The 22692-nt window shown below is 42.2% G+C and overlaps 1 protein-coding gene across 3 annotated transcripts in view; it reads right to left on the minus strand.

Moving 5' to 3' along the window:
- The window catches only part of MBP (myelin basic protein), a 98474-nt gene that overhangs the window by 39311 nt on the left and 36471 nt on the right, over positions 1-22692 (minus strand). For all 3 annotated transcript variants that reach the window (XM_081919485.1, XM_081919483.1, XM_081919484.1), the window contains one exon: positions 18936-19029. In XM_081919485.1, coding sequence (XP_081775611.1) covers positions 18936-19029 — 94 coding nt within the window. The remainder of the gene's footprint in view (positions 1-18935; positions 19030-22692) is intronic.

The following is a 22692-nucleotide window of genomic DNA, read 5'->3' on the forward strand; positions in this document are numbered from 1 at the left end:
TCAAAGGGCCTATAAAGTCTTAAATGACTCAGGTCTGCAACACCTCAATGACCACCTCTCTTCACATGAGCCCACAGACCCTCCAAGTGTCCCTATTTTTCAGGGACGTCCCAGATTTAGAGAAGCTGTCCCAGTTTCAGATTTGATCCCAGAATGTCCAGCTTTTCCATTGGATGTTCTTATTTTCACTGGAGAAATGTTGGAGGGTATGGAGTTATCTGACCCCCAAGTTGTCTGAAGGCAATCCTGTATAGGGAAGTGGTTTTTTAAAAAATGTTTAATGTTTTATTATGTTTCTATATATGTTGGAAGCTGCCCAGAGTGGCTGGGGCAACCCGGTGAGATGTGTGGGGTATAAAGAGTAAAATTATCATTATGGAATGGGACGTCCCTATTTTCATTGGAGAAACGTTGGAGGGTATGAACCTACCTGGACCCTGAGATCATCCTCTGAGGCCCTTCTTCATGTGCCACTTCCATGAGAGGTCTGGAGGGCGGCAACACAAGAACGGGCCTTTTCTGCAGTGGCTCTCTACTTGTGGGGTGGTTTGCTTGGCACCTTCATTATACACCTTTAGGTGTCAGGTGAAAAGGTTCGTCTTCAACCAGGCCTTTGGCTGATTGACATCTGATGCCCTTTTAAATGTGTTGTGGGATTTCTGGTTTGTTTTTGTTCTTATTTTTATTAAGCACTTTGTGTTTTGTATATTGCAATTGTATGCTGTGAACTGCCCTGAGATCTATGGATGAAGGGCAGTATACTACTGCTGCTGCTGCTACTACTACTACAGTGGTACCTCAGGTTACATATGCTTCAGGTTACATATGCTTCAGGTTACAGACTCCGCTAACCCAGAAATAGTGCTTCAGGTTAAGAACTTTGCTTCAGGATGAGAACAGAAATTGTGCCCTGGCGGCGCGGCAGCAGCAGGAGGCCCCGTTAGCTAAAGTGGTGCTTCAGGTTAAGAACAGTTTCAGGTTAAATATGGACCTCCGAAACGAATTAAGTACTTAACCTGAGGTACCACTGTACTACTAATAGAATTATCTTTAGTTTGAAAGTTATTTCCCCTCCATTTCTTTTCTCTCCAACCCCTCCCCCTGCAAGTGCATTCTTTGCCCTAGATGTGACTCAATGCAGCACCAAGAACAATGGTGGCTCACGGTATAGAAAAGCAGCAGTGATCGATGGAGCTTAACACAATATCAGCTTTTCAGTCAGAGCATTCTGGAGTGAGAAACTGCTTGCACAGTACCAAGCTTTGTACCAGTTAGTGGGAGTTACTGCTATTAAAAAAAACACAAAACCTTTTTGCAAAAAAGAAAAAAAGCAGTTAGCTTTTCAAATATGTATAGTATTCTTCAGTATAGCATCATACAAAAAAGCACACAGAAAGAAATATGTGGGTTTTTCAAGAACAAAGCTATAGGAATGGTAATAAATAGGCAGCTCCCAATGTTCCAGGGCTCAGAAAACTCTTTCTGAACTCTACTGAGTCCTGGTGAGTTTTTCTTCCACTCATATAATTCCAAGTGACTCAGAACCAACCTGGACCACTTGGCAATGGTAAGTAGCTGATGGTTCTTCTGAGGGATGATGAAGAATACAAGATACCAAGAGAACTGCTATGGTTGCCCTCTCTATCCCCTGTAACAGTCACCCTGCAGGGCTGTAAGCTCAGTGGTCAAGTGTGTGCTTTGCCTGCAGGAAACTCCAGGTTCAGTCCCAGGAGTTGCCAGGTAAGATATCTCAAGTGGTCAAGATTCCAGGCCAAGGTATATGGGGCAATGGGAGTTATATGGTTTGTCCTCTTCAGGTATAAAGGAGGACAGGGTGTCCATTTTGCTACAATTCTCAGAGTTCCCCATGAAAAGAGATGGATTGTTAAACCACTTTGGCAATGGTAGCTCTGGGAGTCTCCTCACACCTCTTAGCACCCTTAAATGAACTACAGCTCCCAGAATTCTTTTGGGGGAACCATGACTGTTTAAAGAAGTATCATGGGGCTTCAGATGTATGGCATGGGTATCATCTAGAACTGGCTAATTGGTTCATATGACTCTTTTATAATCTATACTAGTGGCCTATTCATTTCCAGGCTCTTTAAACCATCATGGGCCTGCGAAATGACTGTTTAATTACCCACGTGCTCCACTCAATACCTGAGGCTCATCTGAAGTTTGGCACAGTCTTCTCACCTGAGGCACCAGCATCATGACATGCCCTCTCTATGAAGGCTGTCAAAATCTCACCAGTTTTGGTCTTCAGACGCTAGGCTAAAACCTGGCTTTCCAGAAAGGCCTTTGGGAGCAACTAATGCAGTGTCCTTGATTTCCTTAATGGTGTTTGTTTTGCACTGTTTTGCTTGGTGTTGAGTTCCTGCGGTTATGAAATAAATTACCACAGCAATAAAACAAATGTTTAATTTTTTAAAAAATCTCACTGTGTTAAATGAAAGCTACTTTGAATTAAAATCAAAGAAAGTAGCCAAGAAAAACAATGCATTATGTCTGTGGACCATAGACTTTAATTTATGGGATCTGCAAGTCTCTGGAATATTGCTTGTGGCAATATTACATAATTTGTAATAATAAAAGGTATGCTAGCTAAAGGTGATAAACTCACATAGACCTGTAATTTTGGAAAAGAACACACTCCCCACTCAAGACAACATTTCAACTATAGAAAAGTGCTGTGAAACTAATCTTATGGCACCTGGAAGAAAGGCAAGTTACAAAATATTAGCTTTATTATTTGCTGGTGTTAAGTGTCATCAGACTCAACCATTTTTGATGTGGTAGCATATACTTTCAATTTTAGTAGCAAATGGGTTTGAAATGGCTAATGTAAACTTCTGCATCATTGGTTAAAAACAATGTTAGCTTCATTTATAAAACAATTTCCATCCTCTTTACCGACATGTACTATAACACAGGGGTCAGCAACCTTTTCCAGCCATGGGCTGGTCCGCCATCCATGTGGTGGGTCGGACTATATATATAGTCCGACCCACCACATGAAAAGATATATATATATATATATATATATATATATATATATATATATATGCAGGTTTTGGTGTCCTCGGGTGTCTTCCCGTGTAAAAGTTGGGGTGTCTAGGCGACGTTTCGACGAGGTCTCACTCGTCATCTTCAGGCTGGTGCTTTCGGCTTCTTGTTACTGGAACAGAGCAGGATCTCAGTGTTTGAGTTCCTATAAATACTGTTGAGGGGGTGTGGTGTATAGCCTCCAATGTTCTGGGCAGAGAGGAAGTTCCCAGGCTAGTGTGCCTTTTCTTCTTTTGTTCCTTGATTACTTGAGGGATATCTTGAGTGATTTCTTGAGTGATATCCTGAGTACCACTTAGGTGGGTCATTAGGTGTGGATTAGTTGCTAAAGTCTTTGTGTCTTGACCTCTTGAACTTTGTGAAGAGTTTTTCTGAGAAGATGGCTGTACTGCACTTAGTTGTGCTCTGGCTTGGCTTCGTGTATAGGGGCGAGCTGTGGTTTTGTGGCCTGTGTCAGCCAGATCTGTGTAGGGATTGCAGGGGGGTGCAGCATCCGGAGGTGCCACCATGGTTTGGCTACTGGATGGTGTCTGTAATTTATCTGTGGAGAGGGTCTGGGTTTGGGTCTGGTGTGGTTGATTGGTGATGGCGTTCTGTGTGCCTCTGGATCTGGTGTCAGTTTTTGTGGGGAGGGCTAATTTCCAGATGTCTGGCAAGCGGGATGTGTCGTCACGCTTGTTCATGTTGTGAGGGTGTTTCTCTATCTCGATGGCTTCCATGATTATTCTCTTGTGGTGATGTTCCATGTTAAAGAGCAATTTGGAATCTGCAAAATTAATTTCGTGTCCTGTTTCTTTCATGTGTTGGAAAAGAGAGGAAGTTTTTTCTTCTTTTTTGACGGCATTCTTGTGTTCTGCGATACGTGCATTTATTCGTCTGTTTGTTTGTCCAATGTACGTGGCTGGGCAGACTTTGCAGGGTATTTCATAGACCCCTTGGTTTTCCAACTGGATTTTATCCTTGGGGTTTCTGAGGATATTGGCTATTTTTTGGTTGGTGCAAAAGGCTGTTTTGATATTGTGTTTATGGAGGATTTTGCTAATTTTATCTGTAGTGCCCTTGATATAAGGAAGGAGGGCCATGCCATTGTTTTCTTCTGTGTCTTGGTTTTTGGGGGGTGTTTCTTTTTGGATTAGCTTCGTAACCCTGTTTTGCTGGTATCCATTGGCAATTAACACATTTGAGAGATTCTGTAACTCAGTTGTCAAGTGGTCTTTGTCAGCCAGGCGTTTGGTTCTGGAGATGAGAGTCTTGGCTACGGAGTTTATTTGTGCAGGGTGGTGGTGTGATTGTGCATGTAAGTAGCGGTTGGTGTGTGTTTTTTTCCGGTAGATAGTGTGTCCTAGGGAGCCATCAGGTTTTTTGTAGATTAGGACGTCAAGGAAGGGAAGTTGGTTGTTGGCTTCTATTTCCATAGTGAATTGTATTTTGGGGTGTAGGCTGTTGAGATGTGTGAGGAAGCTATCCAGTTTTTCCTTCCCGTGTGGCCAAATTACAAAGGTGTCGTCAACATATCTGAGCCAAAGTTTGGGTTTGTGTTCTGACTTGTCTAAAGCATTGGTTTCAAAGTGTTCCATGTACAGGTTTGCGATGACCAACCACTGCCTAACCAACACGTACTTCATCCACAATGGACAAAGATACAAACAGATAGAAGGAGCACCTATGGGATCACCCCTCTCACCGGTCATCGCAAACCTGTACATGGAACAAGTGGTACTCCTAAGTGGTACTCAGGATATCACTCAAGAAATCACTCAAGATATCCCTCAAGTAATCAAGGAACAAAAGAAGAAAAGGCACACTAGCCTGGGAACTTCCTCTCTGCCCAGAACATTGGAGGCTATACACCACACCCCCTCAACAGTATTTATAGGAACTCAAACACTGAGATCCTGCTCTGTTCCAGTAACAAGAAGCCGAAAGCACCAGCCTGAAGATGACGAGTGAGACCTCGTCGAAACGTCGCCTAGACACCCCAACTTTTACACGGGAAGACACCCGAGGACACCAAAACCTGCATTCCTGTACCCGTGAAAATCTACGAAAGCATATATATATATATATATATATATATATATATATATATATATGCAGGTTTTGGTGTCCTCGGGTGTCTTCCCGTGTAAAAGTTGGGGTGTCTAGGCGACGTTTCGCCTAGACACCCCAACTTTTACACGGGAAGACACCCGAGGACACCAAAACCTGCATTCCTGTACCCGTGAAAATCTACGAAAACATATATATATATATATATATATATATATATATTTGGGGGGGGATGAATGAATTCCTATGCTCAACAAATAACCAGAGATGCATTTTAAATAAAAACACACATTCTACTCATGTAAAAACACCAGGCAGGCCCCACAAATAACCCAGAGAATGCATTTTAAATAAAAGGACACATTCTACTCATGTAAAAGCACGTTGATTCCCGGACGGTCCGTGGGCCAGATTGAGAAGGCAATTGGGCCGCATCTGGCCCACAGACCTTAGGTTGCCTACCCCTGCTGTAACATATATATCACAGAATGCCGAAGATGTGAGCTGACATTAATTCTGTATGGAGCATCAAACGTTTAATGAATTACGTATCAACAAAGTCTCTTCCATACCCTCCAAACTCAATTACAGATACATAATTAATATCTACCATCCAGGGCTTCCCATCTCCACCTTTGACTCCCTTGGAAGAAGATGTGGGGTAAAAATCTAACAAATCGTTATCAACGTCAACATTTCCTGGCATAACAAAGTACTCAACAAAAAGTCGATCAAAACCATTTCCTGTATTATCTAGCTACCATTTCTGTTGTCTTAGAGTCCTTCCAGATATACATTTTACAGTGCTATAGTTTCAGTTTGTTCCTTAGTTTTTTTAAAAAAAGTAAGATTGTAGCAGATTTCCCACAGCACCAGTCAAATGTCACTGTTCTTTTCGACAGTGATTATACTTTTCCCCATCTACACCAAAACAATGTTCTGTGACTGTAGTACTGCGTCCTCTAGCCATAAAATGTTGGAGTTCTGAGTATTTACAGCCCTTTTAGGGGGTGGTACTGGTGATCATTAACACCTGGCATTCTGAAAGTTTGTTTGCGAGGGAGATTAGGAGATTGGACAGCAGGTGCTTACTGACTCTTTTGGTCTGAGCTCTGGATGGCCTCCTGTCAAAGGAGGCCAATGAGGGCAGAAAAGGCATGAAACAGAAGTTGCTCAAACCAGCTCTGCCCCCTGAATACCACACAAAATGCAGGAAATTGCTCAAATGACTTTCCACACAACGAAAATACTGCATAACCTTCCAGATATTTCACAAATGTCTTTTTTTTGTAATAGAAGAAAAAGGGGATTGATGATTGCACGAGCCCATTCCCTTGTTTCCATTAGTGGCCAACATTTTCAAAGCCAACCACACTGACTGCTTGGTTTGCACACAGCTGAGGTACTTCTGTATAGGACAGAGATGGGGATCCTATAGCCCTCCAGGTATGTTCTTTTCACTCCAACTCCCATCAGCCCCTGCTGGCATGAAACAATGGCCAAGGATGATGGAAGCCAATGGCAGGTTCCTCCTCCTTGCTATCTGTTGTTGGCATTCATCCGTCTTGAGATACAATGAAGTCCCTCTGGGGGCGATGTCAAACTGCTGCGTTAGCAGCATTGAAATGACCACACCAGGGCACAAGCCTGGGCAGGGTGTATGGAAAGTCCTGCGATCCCCAGATGGCAAGATCCAGCTCTCGGCTTTCCTGATGTGGTTCAAAGGAAAGCACAGCAATATGTTTGGCAACAGCTTGGCTGCGGGAATTGCCAGGAGGAGGTGCAGAAGGTGCCATCCAACTGCCTTAAGGACTCCACTCCATATTTCTGTTGGGTTTCCTCCTTAGCCTTTTCTTCTCCCTAAGATATCCCACAGGGCAGCAGAGGTTTCGGATCAGAGTTCTGCTTCTCCCTTGCCAGGTTGATGAGCCCCATCTGCCCTTCTCTCCCCTCTAAAGAAACTACATTATTGAGCACTGCACCCACTATTGGTCTCATCCACTCTACCTGCCAAAGCCTGCCTTTGCACATATAATTCACACATTCAAATAAAGGACAGTCAGATACTACAGTAACCTGAGGACAACAACAACAACAACAACAAATAATAATAATAATAATAATAATAATAATAATAATAATAATAATAATGGTTTGTTTTTTTACAGTACTCACTGATACAAAGTACTGGAACCTCTTTTTTTTGGTGCCCATGGCAGCCATTGTGTGCTGGCGCCCACGGCACATTTATCAGTATTGGCACTTCCTTTTTTAAAAAAACAAAGAAGTGCCAATAGTAAAAAATAACAACAATTCTGCATTCATGACACTGATTTATCATTCGTATTCTTAAGAGGACACTGATTTATTTCCAACAGAGAAATGATAGCTTCTAAGCATTGCCCTAACTAGAAGAAGCTAGGAAGAATTAATAGGAAATTAATGGTTTTACTGTCAATCCAAGCCGTTATCAGGCATTTATATTAAGCCTATCAACCTATGCCAACCCTTTGGGCAAATCCAGCCTGAAATGGAGCTGTCTGCCATCACAGCTGCCAATATATAGGAAGTGAGAATATAATACCGAGCAGGAAAGCAGGGTAATTTACCATTTCCTATCTAATTACTAATCTGGACTCATGATACCAAAGCACACTGCTGCGAGCTATTAACAACAATGTAATGGGCTGCCCAAAGGAAGAACCACACTTTTCTTCAAACAAAATGAAACATCATCTTCAAGCAGATTGCCCAGCCCGGAGTTTGTCCCCAACAGCGTGGACATTTCTGAAGGGCAGTTGCTCTGGGCTGTGAGAGCCTTAGCCTGGGTTTTGAATGTTATTTAGACTAGCTTGACAGGAGTTGTGGGGCCCAGAAAGGAGATGGGGCATGAAGGTCTCCCTGTTCACCATAAGACCACTCGGGTCTCTCCTCTTAATTCCTTGGTCCAGTCGTAAGAACCTTGTAGCACCTTAGTCAAAGACTAACACATTTATCACGGCATAAACATTCATTGACTGGAACCCACTTCTCCAGATGTATGAAGTGTTATTCTCAGTTCCACTTAATACATCTGATGGACTCAAGTTCATGGAAGCTTATGTGCAACATATTTTTTCATCTTCAAAGTGCTACAAGTATCTTTGTTGTTAGTTGAGGACAACACTTCATGCATCAGATGAAGGGAACTCTTGTTGATTAAAGCTCACACTGCAACAAATTAGTTAATCTCTACACACTCTCTCTCCATCTGTGCAATAATTCTCCATGCAAAAAAGGAGTGGGGGAGATGGTAGAAATCAGATATACGGTTGTCTATACTACTTAGTGCAAGGTACACGCACAAATGCCTTGCCCCAATGAGTGTATATGGATTGGTAAATTTAGAGTGTGCTGACTCATGATTTATCCCATATTCCTGAGATTCTGGCAGCAGAAAGTTACCGAAGAACATACCGTACTTTTCTATGTATGACACGCCCCCATGTATAAGATGCCCCCTATTTTGGGGGACTCAAATTTAAGAAAGTGGGGGAAGATGGCACAAAGTTGTAGAGCTTTTTGGGGGGAGGATTGCCCAGAGTTGTTGAGCATGCGCCACAAAATCAGCCTCTCGCTGTCCCCTCGATGGCAGAAGCTGCAAACCGTCCACCTAACTGCCACAGCGTCAGCCAATCAACAACTCCCACTGATGCACAATAGCCGCTGACAGCCACGGCAGCAACCAATCAAACGTCCACCCTATGCACTACTCATGTATAAGACGACCCCACTTTTAAGCATTATTTTTAATGAAAAACCCTAATCTTATACACGGAAAAGTACATTACATAGATACTGAATTTCTGAAGCTTTAAAGAAGGGCGAGAAGGGCGACTTGCATGTATGAGTAATTATAGATGAAATATTGCAAGCTGATCTTTCACGTGGCTTCAAACATAATGCTATTCAATGGAGCCAAAGCACATTTTCAGCTGTGAAGTCATTAAGTAGTGAGAATTCAATCAAGGGTTGTTCACATAGGAGTGAGCCGCTCTTTGGCAGAAAGCTGACAATTGAGTTTCCCCTTGGGAATATGGATCTGCTGCCCATTTCTAAATAGGGCTGAGTTCGCTGCTAGAGTGTTAGCTGGGTCAAAGGGATATTCTGTGTCATTAGGACTATGACACAGTGCAGAGCTTATAATGAGCTGCAAAGGTGCAACTGGCCTGCTTTTTCCAATGCACTTATTTTGTTGTATGCACTGAAGTGTCAGCACCTCACACTATGGTTGGCTTTTTGCATACTTGGCAAAAGGTTTTGGCTATTGCTGTGGAGGATTCTGAAACAGTGAGGGTCTTTGAAGCTATCTGCTAGAAGCCAAGAAACAGAATTCATTATTTGGACCAAGACTTAAGACAGCTAACTGACATGAGAGATCGGTTTGTTTCAGATCTCTTTCTCCATTTGAAATTACAAGCTGAAGGCTGTGGAGAAATTTCACATTCTGCATTATTGCCGCCAATGCGTATTTAAAAGGACCACATACACTATACAGGCAAATGATTATGGATGCCTCTTATATGCGCTTGGGTTCTAGGGCAAAAGGAACTGTTCATTTTATCACTGTATATAATGTAATTTAATTTCATAATCTTCAAATGTACTGAAAGATTGGGAACACCTCACTTCTCATATTCTTTGGAAGCAAAGGACACCTATATTGGAAAATGCTGCTTATCACATCCCATAATGCATATACTATTATTATGCTAAGAGGGTGTTTCCCCCCTCCCATTTTTTATGCATGGCAGCAAGACAAGGCACAAAAACTATATAGCCAAAAATGAATAAAGAGTTTCTTTTTTTCTTGTCAGAAAGGAGTGTTGGTTTGATTAACATCATGCGCTGCCTCCAATGTCATGTTTGCAATAAAGCATTTTTCATGCAAATATGACTGCCTGGTACTGAATCAGATCCAGAGGAATGGCAGAATCCATGCAGCATACAAATTGAATTAATTAAGATAGTGCTGGGTTACTTCATTGAATGGGGCTTGCCTAGAAGGCAAAGAAAGTGGAAAAAAGGATTTTGTCGCAAATCAATAGCAGCGCCTCTCCAGCCACATCACCCAAAATACAAAGGGAACTCTGTGTAACTGCTGGGACTCTCTGCCATTACTTCCTGCACTGTGGGAGCGCATGGAGCACACTGAGAGTTCACACTGCGCAGTGTAGGAATCACTAACCCTTCCACACTGCTCTAGGGATACCAAAAGATCCAGGGCAAGCTTCTGTAAATGGCACACCCATTTAGCAATCATGACAAATGGACATTAACCGACCTGTCCACCATGAATGTCTCCCCCTCCCTATTAACACTGTTTAAGCTGGTGGTCACCAGCACTTCTCAAAGTTCTGAATTTCATGAGCAGATTGTGCATGTGAAAAAGTATCAGAAATATAACTGCATTAATAACAGAAGAAAAATGACCCTCATTCAACTCTATGCACATGCAGTCACCAACCAGTTATCCAGCACAGAGGGGAAAGCGGGAAGGAACAAAAGCGAAACTCCAATGACAAATTATGGTTTCGTTTCAATGAGGGAGTGGATGCTTCCAGCCGTGGTCTGGAATTACAAGCTCTGGACAAAACCATGGGTATTCTCCCATCATGTCTAGCTTTGCCCTAGTATCTCATAAGTATGCTTTTACCCTAAAGGCAGACTATTTTGTTGTTCCAACTTCAAGCCACCTATTGCCCTCTCATAAAAAATTAATTGCTTTAAAATCATCCAAGCAATGCAAAAATATTATGAATCTCAAACTGCCCGGAGCGCTTGGATATGAGCCTGTCAATCAAAAGCCTTTACTCAGAAAGGGATTTAAAGACACACAGAGAGAAAACTGCTAGGCTTTGGCCTTCGATTGCTTAAGGAACATTTGTACAGAAACAGCATGGTTTTTTAATAGTAATTATTTTCATTGCTATAATTGCTAATAAGAGAGTCTCGTGTAATTTTACCATACTGGCCATTTATTGAGCTGCCTCTTTTAGCAGCTTAGGACACAGCAGTATTTAGTTTACTTTTATAGCTGGTTAAGATATTGTTCACAGGGGTAGTCCAGAGCCTACCTCAGCATGTACATGGAGATGATTTTTGCTTGTAACATCCCATAGGCCTAAATCATGCAGCTGATTCCGGGGGGTGGGGGGGGGAGAGTCCTGGATGAATCACATGATTTTTGGCTCTCATATTTGTTCCAGAAAATGAGAACCCTTTGAACTTTGCACTTCTTTGAAGTTTGCAATGCTGTTCTCCCAAAAAAAATATCATAGAGGAAAGGGAATGCTAAATGTGAAAGGTACATACAATTCTTTATGTTAGGGATTGCTTGTGAAAAATGGAGGTGCGAGACAAAACTGCATGCAGAAATTTGTATACCAGGCGAAATGTGCCTGGTGAATTTTCATGAAAACTTTTTTTCTTAATCACAACCTGCTACTTCTTAAGACTAGAAAAAGGAGAGGGAAGTCAAAGGAGATGGATTTGTGCATCCTTACTGGTAAGCCTGACTGACTATGGCCAGTCTTACATGGCATGGCATGCTTCCTGTGCTGGCAGAGATCCAGCTCCCCACACAAGAGCTTCTACATTTGTGCAGGAACACAGGAAGCTGCCTTAGACCAAGTCAAACCATTGGTCCACCTACTGCTGACAATGACTTGAAGTGGCTTTCCAAGGTTTCAAGCAGAAGTCTTTCCCAGGTCTGCCAAAAGAAAGCAGGGACCATAATGGGGAACTATTGCATGCCAAGTATTTGCTCTAGCACTAAGCTACAGCTCCTCTTCTCCTAAATGTTTTGCCCATGGAAGGACAATGTCACAGGGTTCTGGAGGTTACTAATTATTAATTATAATTATTCTAATAATTATAATTAATAATTAGTAACCTCCAGAACTAATTATAAAGACTAATTATTCAACTGATGGAGCAAGCATTGCTTTTGCATCCTCCTGTGTTCAGTAAGCCACCCCCATTCTAAGCGATTTCTGAATCTTATTCAGAAATGAGATCAGTTATTATACAAGAAAGGGCCTTTTCTGCAGTGGCTCCCCATTTGTGGAATGCTCTCCCCAGGGAGGTTCACCTGCTGCCTTCATTATACACCTTTAAACCAGGCAAAAATGTTCCTCTTTAACCAGGCCTTTGGCTGATTCACACCTGATGCCCTTTTAAAATGTGCTTGGGGAGATTGATTGGGTTATTTTTATTTTTATTTCGTATGTCGTGTTTTTATGTTGCGATTTTACCCCGTGAATCGCCCTGATTCACGAAGCAGACGAGGGACTGCAAGTCATGCTACATTTCTTAATTCACACTTGCTGGCGAACGAGTTGCCCTTTCCTTGATTTGTAATCTTAAAAAGTAAGCTGTGCTTCAAATGGCTTCTTTATGCACAGGCTGCCATTGCTGTAATGTGCAGTGGAAGAATGAGGCTCAAGCCCACAGAAAAGCACCAAGTGGCTCGGCGTGCTAATAGCAGAGACTGAACCAGTTTGGGAGGGGACCGGTTCTTAAGCGCTGCTACAATAGAGGGTCTTTATAAAGTCCCTGCTGAGCTGTGCATTCAGAATACCCTGATAAATCAGGCGTTTCACTGGAGCCATAAAAAGCGATGAGAGGAGCATAGGGAAGGCACTAGAGTGCGATCGTCCTCTGAATGCTGCTGAAATAAAGGAGAGCATTATCAAGGATCCGCTGCGATACCCACAAGGAACTGCCGTCTTGTCACCACCAGGATGTTTCTGCACGAGTGTCACTGTATGGAGATGGAAAATACTAGTTCTTTTCACTTCTCTTTTCCCTCTTTCAATTTCAATTTTTTAAAAAAAAACCACCCCCAAATGCCAGACACTAATTTCTGCTGTGGACCTCCTTGTCAGTCCTTAAAGAGACACTCCACGTGCCTATAAAACAAAACAAAAGCAGCTTCTCTTATACTAGATTAAAAAAAAGCCTTAATAAGCTTTACATTAACGGCCTCTTTTAGTGGGGTAGGACCGATATCGCCTGTTTTTTCCCTATCTGCATAGGATGTGTTTTTAGGCTTTCATTGGTTGTGTTTGTTATAATCAGTTTTAGTAGATATACTTACATTTCTGTAAGTCATTCGGTGTCACATTTGTGAGGAAAGCAACTAACATAAAAATTCTCACAGAAGGTGCCCAGTCTCTCTTAGCAGAATATTATACCATAAAACTGGGCTGATGACACCAAAGGCTCATTTTCTTGTCGTCGTCAAATTAGCCTCACCAACTCAGGGAATGACCAATGACGCTCCGGCAGATGATTTCAGCGGGATATAAGTGTTCTCTGTCTTACCCAGGACCTAAGCTGTTACTAATAAAGTGGGTGTAAGCACACAATGGGTGCCATGGGCAGAAAAAAAGGTGATACTGCTCTGTAGCAGTGAGTACCAGCACACACACAAAAGCACTGACTATTATTTCTACTATTTTTATAGCTTTCATTCATTGCTTACTACAAAAATGTCTGAAAGTGGCTTACAATGATAAAAACATACATAATAGAGAAATGTAAAATACAACAGAACGATAAAAGAACTTGAATGACTAAATGTGCCCCTCTTGCACCAATAGAAAAAAGGATAAATCCTGCCTCATCCTGCTAAAAGATGAACACCAATGCAAGCTACGGTATCATCGTGTCACATGACTCCAATTAAAAGCCAAATGCCTGGATGAACAGGGTTAGCACCTTAAAGTTGATAAAGATGTAACCAGGCACACATTTCCAAAGAGATCATTCCGCAATTGGGAGCCACCACTTAAACAGCCCATTTTAGTGTTGCCACTCACAGAAGCTCCCTTGGAGGGGGCACACAAATAAGGGCCCCTGATGATTGATGCAGGGTGTAGGTAGGTTCATGTGGGGAGAGGGAGTCCCTTCCCTGAGGTATTGGGGTCCTGAGTCACAGAAGGCTTTATAGGCCAAGACCAGCATTTTGAATCGAGCCAGGAAACTAATCAGCAATCAATGTAGTCTGCCATTGGGGTTATATGCTCAGATTTCCTACTTCCAGTTAACAATCCGGCTGCTGAATTCTGCACTAGCTACAGTTTCCAAATTGCCTTTGAAGGTAGCCCCTTGTATAATGCATTGAAGTAAAACAAAAGTATAGTCTGCACCTTGGGGGGGGGAGGAGGGAGAGAATGCATGCACCCCAAATCTACTCCTTTATTAGAAACTCATTATTTTTATTTGCATTTTTTAAGAACTAAATCATCAGATCAAAAAAAGGAATACTATAAACCTGCTTTCAAAAACACAGAAGTGGTGGTGCTAACATAGCTTCACCTCCTTACCCTGCCTTTTGACACTTGGGATGTGTGTTTTAAGAACCCATCTTATTTTTGTAATATTGCTTTCAACTGTTTTTGATATTGTGTAATATTGGTTTTTTATATTAATGTTGTGTTTTAATAGCTGTAACCTGCCCTGGGACCTTAGGCTGAAGGGCAGGTAATATTGCAGCAATAATAGTAATAGTAGTAGTAATAATAATAATAGAGGCCCAACTGGGATGGTTAAATTCTGGCCTGACGTGAGAGATGCCATTGCTCTGAATCTATGCGAAGTATCATGTTTGTGCTTGCAGCTAACAAGAATAAAGTGATGGCTGGTACATACAGTTCATAGCCTTTACGTTAAGAAATAATGCCTTGAACGGATGCTTACAAGTTGGAATTAATTTGATCAAAATACAGCTTGGGCGGAGTTGGCCAAACTTGGAAGGAACTTTACAAAAAAGATGACATGTTGTGCATGTGCAAGAGAGGTGGAGAGAAGGAAGGATGGAAGGAGTTTAAGGTCAGATAGGTTGGGGCTCCTGTAAAACTGAGGTTGTCTATTGTTTTTGTTACATATTTTAGAGCATAAGGGGATAACTTGCATTCTGATCCCAATCTCATTTTATGCAGCCTCCAAAACCTCATCAGTTTGCACCATTTTCCCCATCCCATCTTGATTTTTCCAGGTTTTTAAGATCATTTCCCCCCTTTCAGAACACTTAAAAGGGTCAGTATTTTATTTGAAAAATATTCATAAATTATATATTAAAAATTCTTGATTGTGTGGCTTGGGTGTATTTTACTTTCTTGCTAATTGTGCTGCTTTAAATGTGCATTTTATATTTGACTTCCTTTAGAAATGTTTAGATCTTTTTTTAATTAACTTTGCTGTGTTAAATGTGCATTCTGTACATGATCACCTTAGTAGGATTTTATTTTGAAGTCTTTAAGATAATATTTAGTTTATACTAAATATAAACTAAATATTTTAGTTAATAATTTAGTTAATTACATTGCTTTGAATGTATATTTGGCTTTCTTCTGTAATGTTTCACTCTGGGTTGCTTCATGTGACATTTTAATGTATGTTATAAACCACTTCGAGATTTTTATCTTAAAAATACAAAGTGGTATAGAAAGGAAATGAATAATAATAATAATAATAATAATAATAATAATAATAATAGTCCCCCCAGCTGCCTTTAACAAATGATTAGACTTCAATCATCTCTCTCTCCCTACATAGCACATTACTGTCAGAAATTATTTCCAGTTACAGATAAGTAGCCGTGTTGGTCTGCCATAGTCAAAACAAAAAAAATTCCTTCCAGTAGCACCTTAAAGACCAACTAAGTTAGTTCTTGGTATGAGCTTTCGTGTGCATGCACACTTCTTCAGATACACTCACACTTCTTCAGATACACTTCTTCAGTGTATCTGAAGAAGTGTGCATTCACACGAAAGCTCATAGCAAGAACTAACTTAGTTGGTCTTTAAGGTGCTACTGGAAGAAATTATTTCCACTTCCTTTTCAGAACACTTACAATGTGGTCAGAAAAAAAATGCTCTTTTTATGTATTTGACAGTAATCCATTAAGTTCACTAAACAGATGCTACTTTTGATCACACTTGCATTTGATTGGCAGAATTACTTAAATGTCATTTTGTACAAATGCTATAGAAATTAATATTTCTTTATAGAATTAGAGCCTGTTAATTAGCGTTGCTTGCTCACTGGAAGGACAGATTCTGAAGCTGAGACTCCAATACTTTGGCCACCTCATGAGAAGAGAAGACTCCCTGGAAAAGACCCTGATGTTGGGAAAGATTGAGGGCACAAGGAGAAGGGCACAACAGAGGATGAGATGGTTGGATAGTATTCTTGAAGCTACCAGCATGAGTTTGACCAAACTGCGGGAGGCAGTGGAAGACATGAGTGCCTGGCGTGCTCTGGTCCATGGGGTCATGAAGAGTCGGACACGACTAAACGACTAAACAACAAATTAGCGTTGCTTAGATTCTGTATGATAGTCACTAAGCATTGGGATTTGGCCAGTCCATAACAGCACTAGTAAAATCCTCACCTTAAAATGAACAAAAACAGGGGAGGATTGTGCTGTCATCATGACACCACCTTGCAACAACCTCTCGGCACTCTCTTAACCAGAATGAGCTTTGTGTTGGTTTGTCACCATTTGGCATTAATGCGAAGACTTGTTCTCAAGGAACAATTGTGCTTACAGCTGATGGATGGAGCTGCCCAGCAGATCACTGTGAACTGCAATAACCTCACAGCCTTCATCCACTGCATGGCAGCTAAACAGCGTCGGCCAATGAAAGAATTAATCAGGTAAGTTGCTGTGTGTCCATTTGCTTCCATTCGTGCTTGCTTTCCTTATCTTGTTTACCGCTGCTGGAGAATGGCAGTGAATGTGTTACATAAATGAACCGCATCAAAAAGCAGCCCAGATATAAGCTGTAATTGCCATTGCCATATCTACTGCATTTTATTTTATTTTATTCTGAGTCGTTACTTTAACATTCAACTAACCTTTACTCAGCTGACCCACTGAAATAAATGGATCTAAGTTAGTCACGGCCATTAACTCTGATTGCTTTACTCTGAATAAAGGTTAGTTCAATGCAACCCACTGTTTCCTGCAAAAACCTACCTCTTAAGAAGCAAAATATAAGGCGCAGTAAGTTATCAAGCGCTATTAACGATTCCAGTTTTTCGCTCTCTCCTCCTACATACTCAATCTCTTTCTCTCCCCCCCAAGTAGTTATTGCACTTGTTTCGTATAACTTTTGTTTTTCCTTATTATTGTGCTAACATATTTTTTTAATGACATATCCACAGAGCTTTTAAACTGATGAATTATGTTTAACAGTAGCCACTGTTGTAATACAAGAATATGCTGTTAAAGTGCATCATAACTTCCTATTCCCAGCTTTCTTTACCACTGAGCATAACTCCCATGTGTTGCAATTGTTCCCTCCACTTCTCTCCAGTGCTTATGCAACGGTCCTGAAGTTGTATTTCACTGTACATTATTATATAAAGGTAAAGGTAAAGGTACCCCTGCCCGTACGGGCCAGTCTTGCCAGACTCTGGGGTTGTGCGCCCATCTCACTCAAGAGGCCAGGGGCCAGCGCTGTCCGAAGACACTTCCGGGTCACGTGGCCAGCGCGACATCGCTGCTCTGGCGAGCCAGAGCTGCACACGGAAACGCCGTTTACCTTCCCGCTAGAAAGCGGTCCCTATTTATCTACTTGCACCCGAGGGTGCTTTCGAACTGCTAGGTTGGCAGGCGCTGGGACCGAGCAGCGGGAGCGCACCCCGCCGTGGGGATTCGAACCCCCGACCTTTCGATCAGCAAGCCCTAGGCGCTGAGGCTTTAACCCACAGCGCCACCCGTGTCCCTAACATTATTATATACCACTGGATAATTATTTTGAAGTTCCGTTTCCTAACGCTGCTCCTAACATGGCCAGAACAAATGCACATCCCTTGCTCCAAATGCTATCTCCACCTCTTCTAATTTAATTGCTCTTGTCATCTACGCAAACTTCTTCTGCCACAACATAAGATATTAGGAAGATGTAAATACTCAAAATCAAGCCTTTCAGTCTGGGATGGGAAAGCTGTGACCTTCCAGATACTGTTAGGCTCCAGTAGGGCTAACAATTGGGGCGATGGATGTTGTAGTCCACCTGAGTGGAAGCATGCATAAGAATGGATTGTAAGTCACAATTATCATGTTGAACATTTAGAACTATGTCTCTCCCTTAAGGGACACAGGTGGCGCTGTGGGTTAAACCACAGAGCCTAGGACTTGCCAATCAGAAGGTCGGCGGTTCGAATCCCTGCGACGGGGTGAGCTCCCTTTGCTCGGTCCCAGCTCCTGCCAACCTAGCAGTTCGAAAGCACGTCAAAGTGCAAGTAGATAAATAGGTACCGCTCCAGCAGGAAGGTAAACAGCGTTTCTGTGCGCTGCTTTGGTTTGCCAGAAGTGGCTTAGTCATGCTGGCCACATGACCCGGAAGCTGTATGCCGGCTCCCTTGGCCAATAAAGCGAGATGAGCGCCGCAACCCCAGAGTCGGCCACGACTGGACCTAATGGTCAGGGGTCCCTTTACCCTTTACCTCCCCCTTCTGTCCCTTTATTTTCTTCCTTTGCAAAGACATCGCTTGCCTCATCCCTAGCCAGTGTGCTGGTGATCAAATGATGACATACATACACCTGCCAACTTCATAGAAACTTTGCTTCTTTTAAAATGGCATCTAGTGCTACCTTCTACAATACGAAATATCATAAATAAAAGAAGCAATCTAGTGCAACACACTACAGTTGGTAAAAGAGGAGGATGGGGCCTTAAGTGGTACACCAAAACTCTCAGCAAGTTTTAAGTGGGGGAAAGGGTTCGGGAACCAACGCCCCTAATACTTAGGTCACATACCAAAAACTTCGTTGTCCTCAGAGGGTTGCTGGGTGAGCCGGTCTGCTTTGGGGCTCGCTTTGTTTTCAGCTTCCTCTACTTTTCCTTCAGTGTTCTGAAAAAAATGTAAATTACAAGAGTCAGCAAAGGAGCAGCTGCAAGAAATTATTATTCATCAGCAAATAGGCAGTTCTTAATTTCTACAGAGAAATACACCAGGAGCCAGGCTCCTGCTGCTTTGAAATCTGACCTCTAATCCTAGAAGGGACAAAATAGACTCTGTACATGTGCATAGACCCTGTTTATATCAATTCTTCACTAAGCTGAATGTGGCCCTGCTAGGCTGGTTAGATGTACTGGATACAGAATGAACAGAATTAATGGGACATAGCCACACAGCGATTCCCCCTCTAGGTTTGGATGCTCTTATTCAGCATACAGAATCTTCACAAACCATACGAAGGCAAGCGGCCTGGCAGGTGAAGCACAGTTCAGAGGGTGCCCCTTCCAGATAATAATGTCTGAGCAAGTATAGACAGGAAAAGGAGAGCCATGAAGTGTTTAGGTCCTAAGCATTGTAGGGCTTTATACCTCAAAACCAGAACGTTGAAGTTGGCTCATTTGCTAGAGGGTACCAGATGTTGTGAGAATTTTCTACTACAGATTAGGATGTAAAAACCTAACTCTAATCCAACTGTCTATTTTTTCTTTCCCAGTGTCTTAAGATGTCTTGCAGTCCATTGCTTACAATTTAATGAAAAGAATAGAGAGCACATCTTCTAGTCTCTCAGCTTGCTGGAGAGATTCATGACCTGTTTGGGTGTGTTTTAATTACCCAAATATTATATGTGTGAGGTTTATATTAATTGCTTTTATTCTAATACAAATGAAAATGGGAGCCTATCCATATATATATCTACACTCTCTTAAATCAACTACTTTTTGAAGGCTACCAACTATGATGCAAAGTGTAGTCCTGTCAATGTCTTCTCAGAAGTAAGCTCATTGAGTTGAACAGAACTTACACCCAGGTTAATGTGCATTGGATTGCAGCATCAGTGCTTATATCTCTGCTTTGTTGCTGCATGGACTAAGCAGGTTTTGCTTACTTCAAAGGCAGAGAACAGGTGGAATGGAACAGGCCAAAGTCTGGTCCACCTCGGCTGACAAAAGCCAGCTGCACCTGACCTCAGGACCGCAGTTGGCCAAAGAAAGTTGTGGCCAATTTTTTAAATCCCAGAACGCTGCCTTGTCCAGTTTGGTCATCTTTCTTGGGTAAGGCCTTGCTCCCTGGGGAAGGGTCACTGTGGGTGGGTCAGTAACAACAATACACATGTTATAAAGTGTTATGGATTTGTTAAAGATGGCGTTTGTGTGAACATAGTCTGTTTTATGGAATTAGGTTGTGTATGGCACGCATTTGCTTTAAAAGACTTTTAAAAAATTACTGGAAGTGGCTGTTTTGCAGCAGCCTTACTTACGTTGGCGTGTCGTCTCTTCCAGATATACCCAGAATATAAGCCATTGTTCTCCAAATGAACCAAAGCTTCCTTGAGTTATTTCTGTCTCAGTGGTGCTTTGTGCATTCTTGTGCTATGGGAAATCTCTGACAAGAACTTGTCGCCTTCCACAGTGCTTCTCAAATGTTCCAGTGCTCCCTTGTGCTTGCTTCAGGATCTGCAGGATCTTGATCTTTTTAAATTCAGGCCTTGGGCTAATTTACATCCGATGCCCTTTTAAATGTTTGGTGGGGGTGGGGGGTTACTGGGTTGTCTTTTTTATTTTTTCATATGTATTTATGTTTTTTTTTTATATTATCATTCTATGTTGTGAACTGCCCTGAGATCTACAGGTATTGGGCGATATACAAATTTAATAATAATAATAATAATAATAATAATAATAATAATAATAATAGACAAAGATGCCTGTGAAGTGGAGCATTTTGAATGATTTGTTATCAAAGCAGAATTAATGGGGGAGATTAATTTTGAATGCCAAAAATAAATAAATTATTGCTCTTCCTCTCTCTTTATATAAAAAAGCTTTCTAATATTACATAATAACACCTTCTGAGAAGGCTAGATTTGTCTTATCACTTACAAGGCGTTGTATTCAAGGAAGCCATTTTGTGCGCAGAACACCTTCTGCTCACAAAGCAGAACCTCCATTCCCTCTCCTCACACTGTGCACCCCACCAAACCTCCCAGAGCAGAATTGGGGGAGTGCAAGGTATGTGAGCGTAGAGGAGAAGGAAGGGAATATACAATAAATAACTATTTCAAAGAGAAGGGAAATGTACAAAATGTACAAAAAGATGCCAAGAGATGAATAAGAAATTAAATGAGGAAAATAGTGAAGAGGGGAGAGATCAATGCAAATTTAAGGTGGCAAAGGGGATTTGCAAGACAACATGGAGCCTCAAACTACAGAAAGTGAATAAGATCAGTGGGGAGGGTTGCCCAGATTTCAATTGTTCTTCTACAGTTCAGCTGGTTGGAGCATGGTGTTGATAACGCCAAGGTTGCAGGTTCAATCCCTGTATGGGATGGTTGCATATTCCTGCATTGTAGGAGGTTGGACTACGTGATCCTTGGGGTTCCTTCTAACTCTACAATTCAATGATTCTCCTGTCAAAACAGAACCACATCACAGTCTCTGTGCTTTCTCCATGTGCTTGCTTGCCATTTATATAGCTCTAAGTAAGTCATCGAAGAAGAAGGAGAAGAAGAAGAGGAGGAGGAGTTTGGATTTGATATCCCACTTTATCACTACCCAAAGGATTCTCAAAGTGGCTAACATTCTCCTTTGCCTTCCTCTTCCACAACCAATGGCGTAGAGTGGGTTGTCAGCACCTGGGGCAAGGCAAGTAATTTGTGCCCCCTAACCCGTGGATTTGCGCCCCCTAACTCTAACCCCCAGATGTTGTGCCCGGTGCGGCCGGCCCCCCTGCACCCCCCACGCTACGCCACTGTCCACAACAAACACTCTGTGAGGTGAGTGGGGCTGAGAGACTTCAGAGAAGTGTGACTGGCCCAAGGTCACCCAGCAGCTGCATGCGGAGGAGCGGAGACGTGAACCCGGTTCGCCAGATTACGAGACTACCGCTCTTAACCACTACACCACATTGGCTCCCACTTTTTCTCATGGTTATCTCTGAATTTTGTAGCACAAGAGTTCACGAGGATTTTCAACTGGTCTACCTCATTTCCCAAACATAGGAAATGGCTGTAAGAGCAGTGCGGCCAACCTCCCGGGCTTTAGCATAGAATTGAGGGTTGGATCCAAACTCAGGAGGCAATTGAAGCCCCTGGCCACCAGCAGGTTACAGGAAGCTGCCTTCTACAGAGTCAGACCCTCAAGGCCAGGATTACCTACACTCTCCAGAGTTAATAGGACATCTTAGCCACTGCCACATACACAGCCCTGCCATTCACACTGACTGGGGCAGGTGGTGAAGAAAAGCCTCTTTGCTGTGCCAGCTGGATCCAAGCAGGGCTGAGTGGAGGGATGCTACCACCTGGCAGTGGATTGAATGTTTCAATCATTCTGCCTGTCATACATAGCTCATAGGCTTTGGCATGAGTAAGTCTGGATCGAATATTATTATATTCAGGCAAGTTGAAGGCGCAAGGTGTCTGAGACTTAGTAGGTCAAGGCCATGATTTAGGTGAGAGACTAAGAACAAGTATGCTGCTCTGATGCTTCCAAGAGAAGTGAAAGAGACAAATTAATTCATTACACTGCTTACACACTTCTGACTTGACATTAGTACAGC

This window comes from Podarcis melisellensis, assembly GCF_964234715.1.
Source record: "Podarcis melisellensis genome assembly, chromosome: 7".
NCBI classification, from domain to species: Eukaryota; Metazoa; Chordata; class Lepidosauria; order Squamata; family Lacertidae; genus Podarcis; species Podarcis melisellensis.